Here is a 19,606-nt window from a genome sequence, read left to right as displayed (position 1 = left end):
TCAAGTGGCACGAACACGGGCCAGGAACCCCTCTTCACCTATTTCGGCTCCACCTGATAAAGATGGCAGGCGTTTGAACTCCATCGGGAATAAGGTCTCCACGATGGCAGCAACCACTGTAAGAGCTGCAAACTCCCTAGCGATATTAGGGAGATACGACAGGCAAATGTGGTCCGACATCTCCCCTACATCGACATGTTACCAGAACCGGCGAAAACTGAAGCAAAGCAAATATTGAGAGAAGGTGAACTGGCTTCAGCAGAGATGATCGACGCAGCAGTAGACGTAGCATCTACTTGTTTTAGACAGCTAGCGGGTGCAGCTGTTTTGAGGAGACAGGAATGGCTAAAGTCCACATCGTTTCGCCAGGAGGTCCAGACCAAGATAGTCGACATGCCTTTTAATGGCGAGGTTTTTTTTTGGCCAGCATGTTGACCAGGCCCTACAGGCTATTAAAAAGGACACTGAAACAGCTAGATCTTTGGGCAGTCTGCAGTTTCGCAATCGTCCTTTCGAGGGGCTAAAGGGCGTGGTTCCTTTTCCAACAGAGGAAATTAAAATCAACAAAGGTCATATCACACCTCTCAATCGAACCAGAGGCACCAACCCTACAAACAACAATCTTACGGACAGCGGGAATCTTACAAGCAGTCCAGAAGGAAGTCCTCCTACCGCGGATGAGATTCCAATAAAAAACAGTGAGACATGCCACCTGCCACCATCTCTGCCCTCCCCCCGGTCAAAAGTTGGAGGAAAAAGATCCTGATTCTTCTCGAACTGGTCCGCAATTACTACGGACAAGTGGGTCCTGGGTATAGTGGCCAGAGAACACAATTTAGAATTTGTGAAAGTCCACCCCAAATTCTCCTCCCAAGGGCCCGCCTCCGGCTCATATCTAGGAGTTGTTCACCCAAATACAATCAATGATACAGAAGGGAGCGATCAAAAAAGTTCCTTACTTGCAATGGTGAACAGGTTTTTACTCAAGATTTTTCCTCATAAAAACAAAATCGGGGGAATGGCGTCCCATCCTCGACTTTCACGCCCTCAACAAATACTTGAAGAAGTTGACCTTCCGAATGATAACACTTCAAGAAATACTCCAACTTCTTTCTATGGGGGATCACATGGCCACCCGCGACCTTCAAGACGCTTATTTTCATTTGCCGATCCTCCCCAAGCACAGAAAATTCTTACGATTCAGTGACTGGCATGGATTTTCAGTTCAAAGTTCTCTCCTTTTGGACTTCGTTCAGTGGCCCGTGTTTTCACAAAGGTTATAGCTCCGGTGGCAGCACATCTTCGCTCAGAGGTCATTCAAATCTTCCCATACTTGGACGATTGCCTTATCAAGGCCAGTTCTTTCCCAGCAGCAAGCGCTCATGTTCAAAGGTTCCTGTCTCTATTCCAGTCTCTGGGTCTCTCCATTCACCTTGAAAAATCCCATCTCATTCCATCTCAAAGAAAGTCTTTCTTGGGATCCACATTGGGCACCCCTCTCGCTCAGGCTTTCGTCTCAAAAGAAAGACAACACAAGATCTGCAAGATGGCTCGCCTGTTGCAACAAAAAGAGTACGTTTCATTTTGGATGTTCAAATCTTTCCTAGGGATGATCTCATCATGCATCCCTCTGATTCCCAACTGTTGTCTCCGAATGAGACCTTTACAAGAGGAACTCAACCTCCAGTGGTTGCAGGTTTCAGGGTCGTTCGACATTATCCACATAACTACTCGTATGAGAAAAGTCTTTAACTGGTGGACTCAAGGAAAAAATGTGCAAGAGGGATGTGCATTCCTGGCGGAAGTACCAAATTTAACCATCACCACGGATGCTTCCCTCGAAGGATGGGGTGCACACCTTCAGGGAATGACTGTCAACGGAAAGTGGAGTGTGCAACAAAGGAAGTGGCACATAAATCTCCTAGAGCTGCGAGTCATTTTCTAGGCCTTGAAGTCCTTTTGAACTGTCATCCAAGGGTCCTCGGTTCTAATTCAAACAGACAATACAACAAATATGCATTACTTAAACAAACAGGGCGGTACAAAATCGTCCCTTCTCTCCCAGCAAGCCCAGGAGATTTGGGATTGGGCTCTGGATCACAACTTGTCTCAGATTTATGCATACGCCTTTCCTCCGATTCCGTTGGTTCCCAGAGTCATCCGCAAAATGAAGAGACAGCCGTGTCGCCTCATTCTGATTGCTACCAGATGGCCTCGCCAATACTGGTTCACCTAACTTCTCCTCCTTTCGGAGTGCGATCCCATTCAGTTTCCACCAATACAGAACCTTCTGACTATTCAAGGGGGTCAAATTTGTCACCCGGATCCAGCCTCCTTGAAATTAGCAGCTTGGCTCCTCAACACATTGAGTTTGCACATTTATATATCCCTGCGGATTGTCAAGAGGTTTTAGCCAATGCTAGATCACCTGCCACAATTAAGACCTACAAGCTCAAATGGAAGAGATTCTGTGTCTGGTGTCACTCTGCCAATTTACATCCAATTCATGCCAAGCCAGAACAGATCTTGCCGTTCTTTCTTCATTTGGCTAGATCGGGTTTATCTCATTCCACGCTGAAAGTATTTTTGGCAGCCATTTCGAGATTCCGTCAGGATGGCTCTAACTCTCTTTATTCTGCTAGAATAATTCCGCAATTTTTCAAAGGACTATTCCAAATGTTTCCTCCTATTCGATGTTCACCTCCATCCTGGTATTTAAATGTGGTTCACGCTCAGCTCATGCGTCACCCCATTGAACCTATTCATAAAGTGGATCTCAAGTTCCTTTCATGGAAGGTTTCTTTACTTTTAGCGCTGACGTCCGCAAGAAGGGTCAGCGGCATTCAGACATTCACGATCAAGTCTTTTTTCCAAATCCGCAAACAGCGGCAGAAAGAGCTTTGCAGTCCCTCGACATCAGGAGATGTCTCAAATTCTATCTCCAAAGAAGTTCAACAATGCGGAAAACAGATCAGCTATTCATAACATAAGGAAGGCTACGTCAAGGTTACGCTGTATCCAAACAGACTATAGCCCGTTGGATGTCTTCAACAATTAGTCTGTGTCATCAACAGGCAGGAAGGCCTCTACGCTCTATGCCAAGAGCACATTCTACAAGAGCGGTCTCCTCTTCCACCGCTCTCTTTACTGGTGTGCCTCTTCATCAGATATGCGGAGCGGCAACTTGGTCCAGCAGGCACACGTTCACCAAACATTACTGTTTGAACGCTGTAACGCTGTAAGGGATGCAGATACTTGAGTGGGACGAGCAGTTCGCCGCAATCTTTTCAAATAAGGTGAGCCTCTGTTCTCCCTCCTCCACTATGCTCTTTTTAGACGCTTATTCTTACATGTTATTCTCTTTTGCCAAGTATGCATTTGGCACCATTATTGTATTTATATACATTTAAGATTCTGCTCATGCTGAATTGAAATGCATGTTTGCATATTTACTGTGATACAAAGAGCGTCTAACAAACATTATGATTTGTACTGCTATCTACTCTGATTCAGTGAATCTATGAATGACACCAATACTGGAGAACCACAGATTACAGGTAAGTAACTATTGTTCTTCTCCAGTATTGGGGTGTCTTTCATAGATTCACATGCACCCGCCCACCTCCCCTCAGAGGCTCCTCAGGCGATTATGTTGGCTTCACTCCTGTGCGAGAAAATCTGAGAGCCTGAGCCTCTGGGGAGAACATTCTTGTGGGTGCTGTCGCCTGATTGGCTGCAGTTTGGTCTGTACAAAATGACTAGGATGGTCAGTGTGGAAGTTTTTGCTCTTGTTTCTTAGGGCTACTTTACTTCCAGGTTGGTTATTACTAAGGTTTTTGGTTGTTATGTGCATATTATTGCTTTTTTTATGTACCGTGGGACTCCCACTCCGACGATGGGGAATGATTTAGGCATGTGAATCTGTGAAAGACACCAATGCTGGAGAACCACAGATTACAGGTAAGTAACTATTGTTCATCCCCCCTCCTACACACCACAGAGTATTGAATGGGCTTCAGTAGAAATGTCCTCCACTAGTTCTCCTCCTATTTATCCAACCTACAGCAGTTTGTTCACATGTGAACTTCCAGGCTGCAAAAGATCCCTATTACCTATGGAGCCCACCAGTTTTCAATACTGGCTCCTGTCATCTTCAACCTTTACATAGTGCCACTTGGTGCTCTACTTACAGGTAACAGTATGAAGATTCACCACCAATGTGCCAATGATACACAACTCTTTTTGAAACTCTGCTCTTCTTCAGATATCCAATACTTCTAATACAACTTGTATATTATCCACACCTTGGTGTTCAGCTTCTTCTTGCAGCTCATCCTAGCCTTGACAGAATTCTTGTTATTTGCCAAGGACAACAAACAAGATACATTACAAACCTGGCTCGTTGACCTGAACTTGGAAGACTTTGAACCCCTCCACTTTTGCTGAATGCAAAGTCACTTGGATTCACCCATGACACCAAACTCACCCTCCAGGAACATAATACCAAAAAGCAAAGATGCCCTGATGCAAAATCTCTTTAAAGGTACTTTTCTTCCAGAAAGCGACTTCAGAACTGCTGTATAAGTCTTCTTAATCGTGCATCTGTATGGTGATTAGGTCCTACTCTGAGGCTTCCCAGACTCAACCCTGGCACCTCTTAGAGGCATCCTACATGGCGCAGCACGTCTCATCCAGGGCCTAAAGAAATATGTAGACTCCATTAGTTCCCATTACTGGCCCGTCACTGCTTAGCGCACCTGCTTATGTTGCAGACAAGCTCACTATCTCTGTTGGACCTCTACACACCCACAGCCAGGATACTATCAGACTGAAGACTAAGAAGTGTAAAATAGAAAAAACAAGACAGCGCCTTTTCAGCCTGTGCCCCCAAGGTCTGGAAAAGCATCTCCCTTATCCAGCAGAACTGCCTCAACGCTGCTCCAGTTTAGGAAAGTGTTGAAGACTCACCTGTTTAACCCCTTGCGTGCGGGGCGTATTCCCTGCCTGTGCTGACTCCGCCTTGCGCGGGCGTAGTCATGACGGAACGGTTCCGTCATCAGCACAGCTCAACCGATGCTGATGACGGAACCGTTCTGTCATCAGCATGGAAGGGGTTAAAGAACTCCTAACCGCAAAGCATCTACTGGCCACAACCCAGCTTCTTCTCCTATTACTTGTTGACTTTATGCTTGTCTTTGACCATGGGCAATGCTCCTCTGCCTTTTGGCTAGGTTTACGCTACAGAAATACCATATACATCGATAGATATGTATATGAAGGAGACGATAGAGACTTATTACTGCGCCTTACTGTGGAATAGAAGTATCTAGGTGACTGAAAAAGTGCAAATGGAAGACTGGTACTCATTGGGTAAGAAGTTCTTGTCCAGATCAGGGTGTTCCATTGATTCTTGAAAGTACTTAAAACAAGCTTCCTAGAATTGAAACTCTCCTACTAAGTTGGAGGGAAGGGATTTCACTTATTGTTAAGGGCTCTTTATGACCCAGTACACCACTTGGAAAATGATTTAGGGGAAATGTATTTAATTGTAGCTGGTCCATCAGCCAGGAGAGTTGCTAAATTTCATGACTCTGTATGCTTATTTACTGTGTTCTGCTTTTCCTAGCCACAAGACTGTTTCTTTGATTCCGTCCATGCCGTTTCCATAAGTTAATTTCATATTTCTAAGAGAAAAAATCTGTTTTTTTTATACATTCTCTAAACTCGTCCGAATGAGTTCAGATTATATATATATATATATATATATATATATATATATATATATATATACACAGATTCCACTTAAAACAGAAAAACACTGCAAGCATGGTATATCTTATGCACAAGGTGAATCTATTGAATACACCTAATTCTTGGATTTCCGACTTTCTTAAAAAACAATAACGCGGGCACGTTGTGTAATGAACGGATTTGTGCTCTAAATAAATATCAGTCAAATGTGGGTTGTCAGGTCGCCTGGGTGAGGGATCAGTTTCTGTCAAGGCTTGTACTTGTTTTTCTCTCTCTCGACAGTGATTCTCTTAGCCTTTGAACGTTTTAGACACAGATGAGGCACCTAGGCAGGATAACAACACCTTTGAACGTTCTTTTATTGACTGGAAACATTTCACGTTTTGGCAGCCGCAAACATGTCCTCTTAGTCTGCATCGGGAACGGGAGATGCGGTGTCTGAAGTAATCCTAAATATAAACTGAAGTGTGCACCTGCAACGAGATATCATCTTTTTTGTGTGATTACTACTCTGCGGGGTTTCTCAATTCGTACCTTTAATACAGCTTGGCCCGAGGAGTCCCATCTGTCTAAATATGGCGCAGCTGTTTGGCAGCGTTTTCTGTCACAAGCGTGCCGTCTTTGACGAGACGATGCTCTAGTGAAGGAAGACGGCAATTTAGGTAAAGTCTAAGGCGATTATGTTGTAAATAGGGTTTAGGGGATGTCATTCGTTAGGTGTGTTTTTTCAACGAACCGACTTGACTTGCACACACTGCCTTCGTAGCAACAGATACCCTTCGATTTAGTAATACATTTTGAAGACTAAACAATGTGTCCAACCTTTACAGCATATTGGACTTCGTATGTAAACGTAGAAAAGGGTCCATGCTCATTTCCTAAGAAGCAGTTGTTTATATTTGACCTACTGTCAGAAAAGTATTACATTATTATCTATAACCGCATATTGTCTGCCTGCATATGTTTCGTTTTTCCGCAATTATAAATTACTAAAGTTGACACAGCGTCACTAAATGTTAATAGCATTCATTTACTAAAATATTTTTTTTATTTGCAATTTTTTATGTGGCAATTCCAGAATGTGTGTTAGAGTGCTTTACATAAGGACATTAAAATAAAATAGGAATCAAAGATCCATTAGAGAACCTTATATACAGGACATAATTCAGACAGTGAAGGCAAGAAAGAATGGCATTTCTTATTATTTCTTGGCTCATAGAAAGGCCAAGGTTAAAATCACTAGGCTGAAGTGAAGCCATCATGTAGGAGGAAAGTTGTGAATAGTCAAAGCATAAATTGCATCTAAAATATAGAAAAAAGAGAAAGGACATTCATTGACCACTTCAAAAGAAGTGGTATTTCTCGTTTAACAAACTTTTTCCTAACGCTTGGATCACAACGATGTGAGAATTGGAATTTGGAAGTTGGGGGGGAAGTCCACGCCTCGTAGAATTTTTGCGGCGCCTGAACTAGTCTTCCCTTTTGTGACATGCCATGAGCCCCTACTTTAAAATATAAAACAAAACATGTCCTCCACAGAAAGAGAAAACACAACAACTGATATGTCGCACCATGATTTGGTGCAGCCACGTAAACTGCGTCATTGTTGACAAAGACAAAAAAGCTTGCTTTAATTAAAAATCTCTAAGTGTTTGTGGTACAGGAGCAGGGGCCTGAGTCATCCATTCCACTTCAGGCACAGGGGATAACCAGCTATAAGCACTGTAGGCAAAAAGACTATTAATTCTGTCTGTTCTCGTAGTCCAACATTTTCCAAGGCACAACTACCACCACCCAATCAACCTGCAGCCCGCCCTCTGCTGGAGATGTTTTTTTTGGTGCATTTTTTTTTGTGTCAGAGACGACTGCTGTGGTAAGCACTTAATAAATGGCATTACTAATAATATTGACAATAAACCTGGCATAAAAAGACAATTTAATTATAAGAATAAAGTATTACAGGAAATTCAGTGTCACATATTGGGGCACATTTCCAATCTTACTGTTCCAATAAAACATACATAGCCAGTAGCGCAAGAAGGAGCATGAACCTATTGTACCTGGTCTGATGAGGTAAGCTGGCTGGGTTTCTTCTCTGGGATGTTCCAGACTTGGCGCAACCTATCAGGAGCTGCAAGGACAGTGAGGGATATTGGTCCCCATAAAGGATGTGAACGAATCATCTTTCAAAGGGCATAAATCTGGACTGACCGAAAAATTGTGTGAGATGAAGTCACTTATCGGATTTGGAGAGCGGTTGAGCCAGTGGGTGGTGCTGTGGGATGAAGGAATAGAGGATATAGCTGCACAATTGTCCTTCCTTCTGCCTACGATCATATGGTACAGCGTATTTGGCTGTGGTGTGCTCCTGACTTGGCAGACAAGCTGGTTTTTGTTCGCTCCTGTTTCTTTTTGACATTCAGTAGAAAGGTTGTGTTGTCTCTCCCACTTTGCCCCTCGCCGGACAGGTGAATGCTGCAGCTGCACAACTGTATGGCCACATGGTGTTTCAGTGAGTTGGTAAAAAGTAGGCTATGTATGACACATTGTACATGGCGTGTCTGTACTCGCCCAATCAATCTCCATGCAAAGTGAGAGGCTAGCCACTTCTCAAACCAGGAACATTTTGATGAAGTCTGAGATAACTTGTCATGTTATCCCTGGTGCATCATCGCCTATGTTTCAGATCTGTTTTTGACAGTGGCAGTTTGCGTGAAAAGCTCAGTAGCACAATGGGCACTGTATTAGGTGTGGTACCGTGGGGCAGCAAACGGTTAACATTGTTAACTACTGCTCTGGGCTTTATTAGCACAATCACCTGCTTCACACCACAACCACCACCCCTATCTCCAGCTTTTTTTCATTTTACTTGTAATCCAGAGACCTGTACATTTAGAAGGGATGGGACAAGTGGATGTTTGCACTTAGAACAGGAAACAACAGTCATAAAGAGTTTGATTGGCTTTAACCCCTTCAATGCTCATGACTGAACGGTTCCATCATGAGCGTCGGTTGGCCTGTGCTTATGGCGGAACCGTTCCGTCATGAGTCCATAAGCCCAATAGAACGTTCAGCACAGCGCACAAATTTGTGCCGCGCTGATGAGGTTAAAGCCTTTTTGCAGTGGGAATAAATGAGGTCCCCATTTCAAGTACATCAGTCACAAAATGCCAAAAAAGCATCTTCCAGCTGTTTAAAACATATGAGTCCATGATACTTACAGATGGTAGCACCTTAAGTCAAGGACCCAGAAACTCCTGTGAAGGATTACACAGTCTTTAAAGTCTAACTTCTGATACCCATGGGACTCCCACATATGACTGCTTGCAAGACCAGCAAGAGTCATTCCTAACAGCCAGAACTATTGTAACTTTACAAGTGGTCCCCAGTGTTCCTTCCACGTTTGTCACGCCCAACAGTTAAAACGAACCCATTCTGTTTTAGATAGGTACTTGATCGATAGAAAAATGAGAAGCCAAAAAGAACAGAGTATTCCTTTAATGGCCGATCATGGGCAGGCTGCCTTTTTGCTTTTCCTCATGGGATCAGGCCCAGCCAAACAAAAGTTCTCCATCACAAAGGTGTGGGGAATTATACAACAGCACAGATTGCCACAGTGTTGCCAAAGAGACTCCTCTGCTGAGGGCTCAGAACAGCAACTTGGTGTGGTAATTCGGGAACACTAGATCTGCAAATGAGATGGAATCTTTTACAGAGTTTTTGAGTAGGGTTGAATGATCTACTTGCGACCCAAAGGTAAATAATGACCCGAGTCACTATCTGCAACAAGTCAATCTCTTGGCTGTAAAAGTATCTTGGTCTCGGTCCAAGAGTTGCAGTACTCAGATTACCCTAACCTCGAGCCTTGTGGCCACTCCTATCAGTTTTGTTAGGTGGCAGCTTGATAGAAGCAGTGTATGTGTCTACCTCTCTGTGCTATTCGGGAACTGTAAAGTGTACCAGTCTCAGGGAGAAAGGCATACTTTGTACACCAAATGGCTGATGGCTAAGTCCCCAAAGTTTTCTCCATTCAAAAGCTCTGATGACCCAAAGAGCCTCCAGTTCTGTAAAGGTATGCCACATGTCAAAAATGGAAGGATTAGATAACGGTAGAAAGGTACTAAAACATCATTTATTTAGTAATCCCTGAAGAGCAAAACTTTGGCCTGAATGAAAGGGAAACTCCGGCTTTGTGAGCAGCAGATCTTTTGAAAGATCTTTACCAAAGAAGTGACTTCCAACAGTTGTTTGCTTTCTTACAGCCTTATTGCCTATTGCCCGGGGCCATACTGGATGTTAAAGGCTATGAACCTGTGTTATAAGCCAGAGTTGCAGGTGAGGGCCTAGTATGAGGGAGAGGGCCTTTATCAACTGGTTTAGCCTGAGACAGATGGGCTATAAGGCTGTTAGAACATTCCACCCACTGAGGGTAGAATAGTCTTAAGTTAAAAATGGAGAAACAGGAAGACAAACATTGGAATATTGGTGCCCAAAATTCCAATGTTTTAATATAGGATGCAGACTGAGTAATCTACATGAAACCTGAAGGAAAAACAATGACTGGTTGAATTAGATCCTAGCCAAGAATCCAAATTCTCATTAAACTGCAAATTTCTTTTTTCTAATGTGCACCATATTATTTGAGTCCCAGAAACACACTGTGTCACTCTTGGAGAAATGAGCAGAGACATGCTGTTTATATAGCACATGCTCACCTTGATGTGATTTCTGGGTGTGAGAGGAATTGTTTCCCCTCCCAAGAATGTAAATCTAATCTTTCAAATGAAGAATTCGAATCCTCCACTGCTTCACTTGTCTAATTTCCAGATGACGGATTGCTCAAGTGATTTACTCTTCAGAAATTCTTACGAAACTCCAAATTATAACAGAAGATACACTCCTGATGCTACAAAGGCTGAAATGTTCTCAGTTTGCCTTAATTCTCTTTTTACTTTTTCATTCCTACTCCATTCTTATTCTCTCGCCTCCTCTGTTTATTGCCTTTCCAGAAGTAATATCCCTTTGCCCTATTTTGACTGGTTTTAATAATATGTTTTCTTATATATAGTGTTTAGTGCTTGTTTATATGATGTACCAAAAGCCAGAATGGTTGACTTGTCTTTTAATAAACTTGAAGCTTGAAGTCTGGTTCGGAATTGCTGTTGAATAAACAATATGTTGCCAATATTGGCATTGTTGTCTTTTTAATATCCCAGTTTATATGAGAATGGTTCAAAGGTAATTATCCGTTTTACTAGTCACATGGATTAAGACTATCTCAGCAGGAGAATCAAGCAACCACTGACAAAAGTAGACTTTAATAATTTTTCTCTAGCATTCAAGATTAATAATATTCCATACTGAAATGTAGAACTTGAAATGGTCAGAGGTGTATCTCACAGACAATTCCTAGAATTCTATCTACCACTATCTATATGTGACAAATCTGGAGGTATTACTCCAATGGAAGCCCAATTGTGACAAAATCTGAAAAGTCACAGTCCAGGGAGGATTTAGGTTCTTTCGAATTGCCTCTACTCAACTGTATTTTGGCCGTCTCAAAATCTTTGGCCCCTTGTTTAAATAAGTTTCAGTCAAATTCCCAAGTTACATGCAAATGTTGGCTCCCAATTACTGATCTCTCACTTGCCACTAAACAGACTATTCGGTAGAGGGCAGTTGGTGAAAAGGGAACTTAGGCAGGGACATTGGAAAATAGTGCCAAAGCCTCTGCAACCTTTCCCTCCCAGGTGTAAGCCAACAACCTGTTATCTACCTTTAGAAAGCAGTTACAATGAGCTTTTAAAAGAAGATTAAGACTAGGGACTGAGACTGTGACACTAAATGATTAAGTATCCCTTAATAGCTGGACTTCCACAACATGCAGTAAGTACCCTGTACCCATCATGTTTTACCCTACCATTACTAGCTAACCTTCTTAGAAATGACACTATCAATACGAGTAATTTGCCTCCTACTGTCCCAATTACCCCTAATATCAAACATCTGATCAATGACCATATACAGTAAATCTTAATGCCTGAATACCCCTAGCTAGGAAAACTATAAACCATTAGGTAATCTGTTGCTGAGCAAATATAATGCCATAAAAAGGGAACACTGTTTGGTTTACTGCCAAGTTGGTGTTCTTTGTTTCTGTCATTTTTAGGGCTCGCCCCTTTCCTATTCCGCAGGAATAGGAAAAGAGCCCTAATGCAGCCATACCATACTTAAGGCCAAGGGCTCTCCAGCGGATTTTGGGAAGTGCGTGCCTCGTGCACGAGCTTGCCAGAGCCTTCTGCCTATCAGCCTGCCAGTTCTCCTCCCCTAATTATTCACTTCACTCACTCTGGCTCTTCAAAGGCTCTGCTCCCCGCCCCCCGCCTGCACTTCACGGCCGCTTGCCTTCTGTCCCTTAATCTCCCCGGGACTCCCCCCTCACCTCTCCCACTCCACTGCTTCAGGCCCCCACCATTTGCTCAGGACATTCCTTGTTAATGCAGGCACTTAATTTAATTAGTCAGGCGTGGCACGCAACTAGTGATATCTGAGTGTTACATTTTCAGTATCTTTGGTTAAATTAGAAGATTTTTTTTTCGTTAAATGAGAAATGCAAGTTTTGCTTTTTGAAAGGCGTAGATGTGAAGAAAAAATTAAATGTCTTCCAAACCACATATTCCCACTACATTTACCAAGTTGTTTATAGCCGGAAACATATACACACATGAAAATATTTTTTATTTAAAAAAAGTTGCATCAAGATAGTCAGTATCGCAACTACGGAGCAAGGAATAGGGACATTCTGATAAGCTGCCTAGACTAGACCACAACAGCGGTCCTACTTATATCCATAAGAGTCACATCTAGCAAAGCTTCATTCTCAGAGGCTTGCGAATCCCGACGTTCAGCATAAAACAGCACAGTGCAGGAATACCTTATCTTTTACTAATATGGGTTTGGAAATCACCGTAAGATACAGCAACCTCTCCTAGTGATGTCCCTATGACGTTTGAGTTTAGCAATAGGATTCTTATTCCACCGCTCGTTTACAGGACCATCCCCCAACGCCTGCCCCCTCCCCCGTCCTATCCTTCAGTCCACGGGCAAAACAGCAGACAGGGCACTCCAGGGCTCCAGCCCGGAGCCCAGGAGCCGAGGCTGCAGCCCCTTCCTTTTCTTGTTCTGCAAGTCAGCCGATGAAACTAATTTAGCTTTGTGAACATACATAATACATTCAGGCACACCTACGTAGCATTTCTGACAATTCTGGCACAACCCCATATCGATCATAAGGTATGTTTTCTTACGTGGCTTATGCCATTTTCGCTAGTATTAATAAATCAAGAAAAATATCACATTTGGAACCTTGTCCTAAGAAGAAACCATGCACTTCCTGAAAGAACGATTTTCAAATTATGCAGCAAGACGTGTAATCACTCTTTCCTTGCTGTACGTCCAACCTTTTTGGCAAGGTTCATTTCCGCTTCTCCCAGGCGCTCATAAAACATGCGCAATTGTGCAAGTGACACAGGAACCGGACTCTGTGTGTGTTGGGGCATTAGCACCAGGCCTATTGGCTTTGTCAATGCTCGTTTTTAATGCAGGCACTTAATTTAATTAGTCAGGCGTGGCACGCAACTATTGATATCTGAGTGTTACATTTTCAGTATCTTTGGTTAAATTAGAAGATTTTTTTTTCGTTAAATGAGAAATGCAAGTTTTGCTTTTTGAAAGGTGTAGACGTGAAGAAAAAATTAAATGTCTTCCAAACCACATTTTCCCACTACATTTTCCAAGTTGTGTATAGCCGGAAAAATATACACACATAAAAATATTTTTTATTTTTAAAAAAAGTTGCATCAAGATAGTCAGTCTCGCAACTACGGAGCAAGGAATAGGGACATTCTGATAAGCTGCCTAGACTAGAGCACAACAGCGGTCCAACTTTTATCCATAAGTCACATCTATGTCAGATTTTCCGCATATTTACGTCAGATAAATCCATGTGAAATAAATCTGAATAGGAATCCATGTTGTTGAAAGGTTCTAATGAAAAACAGTATGGCATTGAACCTCGTGGAATAAGACAGGACACCCACACACTTTCTTCAAGTGAGCACAGGGAGTATTTCACCTGCTTTCTACAGCATTCAATTTTCAGTTGCCATCAATTTTCAACCAAACTGTTCATGCTAAAAAAACATCAGAGTTTTAATACGTCATTTCTTATGTCTGGCACTATTGTGCTACGTTAAGGTATTTTTTTTCTTTCTCACCACAATGGTTGTATCCGTGTCCCACCTTTCTGCTCATTCCGTGTACTCCCTTTTCCGTTCTACCATCTCCTCACCCACCCTTCCTTCACCCCATAACCCTCTCTATGCCACCTCACCCCACCTAACTCTCTCTTCATAATCTCCCCACTCTCCAACTCCACCACTAACTCCACCACTAACTCCACCTCCAACTCCACCCCCCAACTCCACCCCCCAACTCCACCCCCCAACTCCACCCTCCAACTCCACCCCCCAACTCCACCCTCCAACTCCACCCTCCAACTCCACCCTCCAACTCCACCCTCCAGCTCCAACTCCACCCTTCAACTCCAACTCCACCACCGACTCCACCACCGACTCCACCACCGACTCCACCCTCCAACTCCACCCTTCAACTCCACCTCCACCCTCCGACTCCACCCTCCAACTCCACCCTCAACTCCGACTCCACCCTCCGTCTACACCCTCCAACTCCACCCTCCAGCTCCAACTCCACCCTTCAACTCCACCTCCGACTCCACCCTCCGACTCCACCCTCCAACTCCACCCTCCAACTCCACCTCCACCACCACCTCCAACTCCACCACCAACTCCAACTCCACCACCAACTCCAACTCCAACTCCACCTCCAACTCCAATTCCACCCTCCACCTTCACCCTCCACCCCCACCTCCAACTCCACCCTCCATCACTCAGGAACACCACCACACACCCTCCAACTCCACCCTCCAACTCCACCCTCCATCACTCAGGAACACCACCACACACCCTCCCAACTCCACCCTCCAACTCCACCCTCCAACTCCACCCTCCAACTCCACCCTCCAACTCCACCCTCCAACTCCACCCTCCAACTCCACCCTCCAACTCCACCCTCCAACTCCACCCTCCAACTTCACCCTCCAACTCCACCCTCCATCACTCTGGAACACCACCACATCACTCTAATACACCACCACATCATTCTAATACACCACCACATCACTCAGCCCAACCACATCATCACTCAGCACCACAACAGCACTGTCCTTGCTTGCTGCCAACAAGCATTTCCATAGCCAATAGGACTCGCATTAGGAAAGTGTAAGCTATTGGCTTTGTGAATAATGATGCTATTAACTTATATATTTTCAAAGCCGACACATATTAAAAAAATGTGTCATTTACAATACCAATAGCTCACACTTTCCTAATGCGAGACCTATTGCATTGCAAATGCTTGTTATAGTGTATGGTGGTGTCGTAGCATTTGCAAAATCCCATATATACCTGAGAAAGCCCAGTTTCACCTCTGAGCCCTCTATTGAGAGGGCAATTCGCTCATTGTTTTTGGAGGAGCATGAATGGGTTTACAATTTGATCTATGAGGCAAGAGTTTTAACAACACATGTGAGATGTGGAAGGGTGTACTGATTATGCAGCAGTGAACTTGTGGATGTGCTTACACATGGTGCAAACAGGAGTTCGAGATTTAGGTGCATGTTTTGATTTTACTCAACATCTTTCTGTGTGCAGCTGATCTGTGTGTTGTGGGAGAAGGCACAGTTAAGTTTTGTCCCATCCTTTGGGAACAGCCTTGTTTTTACTGCCTTTCGGAACTACTGGTGAGCTTTAATGCTCCTTATCATGTCTGGTAGTGAATTCCCGAGCTTGGCTCTCTAAACATAGAAAGCTAAGGGTGTAAGAAAAGTTTCAAGATTACACTTTTCAAAGTTGAATTTTGTTATAAAAAGAACCATCGAGGCTTCTTCTTTTAAGTGTTGAGTATTGCAGCTTACAAAGTGGGGTTGCAAAATAAATTCTCACCCAAGAGGCGATCTGAAACGATGTATGTGCTGCACGGTATAGACTGTGGTTCATTAAACTTTTGCACAAACAACCTCCCAAATATATTAAAACTTGTTCCAGGAACGCACGTACACCAAAAGTTCTCTTGGTGCTGAAGTAAAACACTAGTTGGAAGGGTTGTTTTTGACTCCAATTAAATCCCAAGGGCTTGTTTAAACATCCAGGTCTTTAAGTGTTTCCTGAAGGAAAAAATGTCCCCAGGTTGGTGGATTGTCCGTTGCAGAGAGTTCCAAGTAGCAGGAGCTAACACCACAAAACTCCTGCCTTCCGAAATTTGCAAGCAGTCATTAAATTAGATGTGGCCGCTCTTAAATTATATGAAGGGACATATCTTGTAATCTTGTCTGCCACAAACTTCTGAGATAAGTTTTGTACATTCTTAAAAACTATGCAACAAAGTTTAAAATCGATACTTTGCTTCACAGGGAGTCAGTGTAGCTTTTTCAGAAGTGGTGTGTCATGGGTATGTGTTGAAACACCAAAGATTAGCATGGTTTTCTCATTCTGTAGCACCTGGAGTTTGTGTAGAAGACTATAAGGCAGGCCAGCTAGAATCACATTTTCATAGTCTAACCTGGATAAAATAGAAGCCATAGCCATTACTTTACGTGCTTCCAAAGACACTAAAGGGTCTATTTTCCTTATTGTTTTCAAAAGAAAAGCACATATAGACACTGAAGCTCCCACTTTTTTTAGGTGGGGAGTTTTATATGGTGCATACTAGACGTGAAGGTATCAGAGCGCTTTACATGAGCTCCTTCTGCGTTACAGACTGACACATACCTTTTTAGGCACAAAAGATTAGGTGATTTGCCCAGAATCACAGGATGATGAGCGTCCCTGCTGAGACTCGAACCCAATGCCTCAGCTTTAAGGTCAACCGCCCTAGCTGTTAGGCCACATCTTCTCACTTGAGTCTGTATAGACAAAGTACCATCAATCATCACCCCCAGGTTCTTAATCACTAGTGAGGGAACAGGCCTAGATCCAAAGGCCAGTTTTGTAGATACCAAGCCTTAGTCTTATTTCTTAGCAAGATAGCTTCTGTTTTATCAGCATTTAATTTAAGTTGTCTCCATTCCACCCAACAAGAGATATAACTCATGGTGTTTTGAAACTTATATGTGCACTGAAGGTGTGTCATCCAAATGAAATACTAACTGGGTGTCGTCCGCATATTTATAGACATTACAACCTCTGTTTACCAATTCAGCTATAAGAGTCCTTATACAGAGGTTAAATAGATGAAGAGATAATGAGGATCCCTGAGGGACCAAACAAACCAGGGTTTTTGCCTGGATGGTATAGGGCCCTAACTTTACAAATTTATTGCAATCCTCAAGAAATATTCAGTCCGTTTAGGTGAGGTGTCCTACATCCCCACATCCTTCACACGTTCTATCAATATCTCAAAGGCCGCAGAGAAATCAAACAATAACAGTGCTGCATCATTACCCTGATCTTCTTTCCACCTCAAGTCATTGATTACAGATAGCACAACTGATTTGGTGTTGTGTAAGGAACGGAAACCCGCCGGAGTATGAAGCAAGAGTTCTATATCTTGTAAAAACATATATATTTCGAAAGCAGCGTGAGACTCCGATAGTTTAGCGGGGAAAGGAAGCAGAGATATAGGTCTATAGTGATTTGGCTCCAGCGGGTCCAGGCCCTGTTTCATAAGTAAATAAATCCCTTCTGCATGTTTAAATGTATCAGGCGCCACTCCTTGTTAGAGAGATAAGTTGAGAAAATTTAATAAAGGCGGAAAAACTATAGACTTATATTGTTTCAGTATTTCTGGACATGGGTCCCTAGAGGAACCTGATTTTACTTTAGCTGATAACATAGCTAACCTGTGTTCGAAAAGTTCTGAAAACTTTGTCAAGGTTTCCTTCTTTTCATTTTCTATTTGATTACATAGGTGGTGTAGATCCTATGGAGATACTCTCTTTCATATCTTGAAGTTTTGTAATGATATACTTATTAAGCTCAACACAGAATTCCTGAGTAGGATCCATTTTGACTTTTACTACTTAAGCAGAGTAAGTTCTTTTTAAAAATGTAAAAGGTTCCCTTCACTTATTTGTGGCTTTCAGAATTCTACAAGAGTAGCAATTAGATTTACTTACTGTTAGTAGTGTTTTATATTTTGCTTAGTCATAAAATAAAAATGTTTCGAAAAGTAGGTTTTACTATGGATTATTCATATTTTTTTATACTAACATTCATGTTTTTCATTTTGATAAAAAGTTACAAGTGCTCCAAGATCTCCAGATAGACGAACTAGCCGGTGTACCCATTCGCATACAGGATCGTTCTCTGTCTCACCCTTGACAGCCAGCAAGGAAAACCTCCCAGTGCTCAACACCAGAATAATCTGTCCAGGTATTAAATGTAGATATTATTTACATTTGGGGAATATAATGCTTATTGGTGACATAGTACATGATTCAAGTCCATTTACATTGTTGGGAAATCAAATAAAGGAGCAAAGCCTTATTGCTTCCAAACTTTTCAACTTCTCAGTTGAACATTGGTAGGTTTCTCAGACTGGTTAACAGTCACGTGAAATAGAAGAATGTGTAGTAAATTATTTGATCAATGTCTGCATAACAGTACAGTTTTACAGACCATAGCCAAAGTGTTGACACCCATGGATAAGGGTGCCGCATTAATTAACTGGAGCTTTATGTTTTGAAATCAGTTGAATAAAAATGTTGTGATGAGGTAAATTAAATATTGTGCACCTGTCCATGGGATATTTACAAAATGTCAAGAGATAATGCAAAAATCCAGAGTGTTATTAAAAAAGTGTGATTTTGACTAGTAATCTGCTAAATAACCCTCTACCTGTATTAGAAATTTGTGTTCACACCTGTACTTTTAACCAGATTAAAAAAGCTTGTAGGTCATATCTGAGCTAATTCTAATGTAGAGAATGAGTAAAACAAATCTGGTGAACAGAATGTGTGGCTTATTTTAGACAGGTCAAAACAGTAATGGAGAAAAGTGGACAACAAGGGACAAAATAAAGATGTATGACTTTTTTAAAGGATATTTTGAGAGTAAAATGCACAAATTACTTCAAATGCTGTAAATTTCAGGCAATAATTGGATTGGCCAAGGTGAAATATTAAAATTGTGACTCTTTATTTACAGGAGGTCAGAGTGTGCCAGAGTTATACACGTTTAATTGTGCGTGAATAATAAAAAACTTGAACTGGAGCGATTGACTAAGCATCCAATGAAAATAAGTGCCAGAGTGGTGAGCGGTTGATGATGGCTCTGGTAGTGTCAGCAAGAGGAGAGTTAGTTAAGAAAATTAACATCATTGTGCCCTATTGGAATTTGAGTAACACAATGGCACTTTTAAGGGTAGTCTTTTCCGATAACTAATTTTTTCCACCTGCACATCAGGCCACCAGAAAAAGAAAAAGTTAAGAAACCGTCTCATAAGCGTTAATAGCCCACTAACCTCAGTACACTGTGTCAAAGCGACAGGGATTTGCAAACTCTGAGTACTTGCAATAGGAGAAACAGCATAAAAACATATACATGGAGGCAGTTTACAAAAAACATGGAGGAAACCGAAGATTTAAAAAAACAAAAAACCTCTGTTGTTCCAGGCGTTTGAGGAAAAGCACTCTCAAGATTAAACTTCAATGGAGACAATATGTACACATTTTATTTTCGTAAATGTTTTGCTGTCTGCAACCCATTAATGTTTGCTC

General features: G+C 42.3%; 1 protein-coding gene across 3 annotated transcripts in view; it reads left to right on the top strand.

Moving 5' to 3' along the window:
• The window catches only part of DGKH (diacylglycerol kinase eta), a 749,224-nt gene that overhangs the window by 542,442 nt on the left and 187,176 nt on the right, over positions 1-19,606 (top strand). For all 3 annotated transcript variants that reach the window (XM_086935028.1, XM_086935027.1, XM_086935026.1), the window contains exon 17: positions 18,126-18,260. In XM_086935028.1, coding sequence (XP_086791154.1) covers positions 18,126-18,260 — 135 coding nt within the window. The remainder of the gene's footprint in view (positions 1-18,125; positions 18,261-19,606) is intronic.

This window comes from Lissotriton vulgaris, chromosome 8, assembly GCF_964263255.1.
Source record: "Lissotriton vulgaris chromosome 8, aLisVul1.2, whole genome shotgun sequence".
NCBI classification, from domain to species: Eukaryota; Metazoa; Chordata; class Amphibia; order Caudata; family Salamandridae; genus Lissotriton; species Lissotriton vulgaris.
Note: the sequence above shows the minus strand (reverse complement) of the source record. Positions and strands in the feature narration are given on the sequence as shown.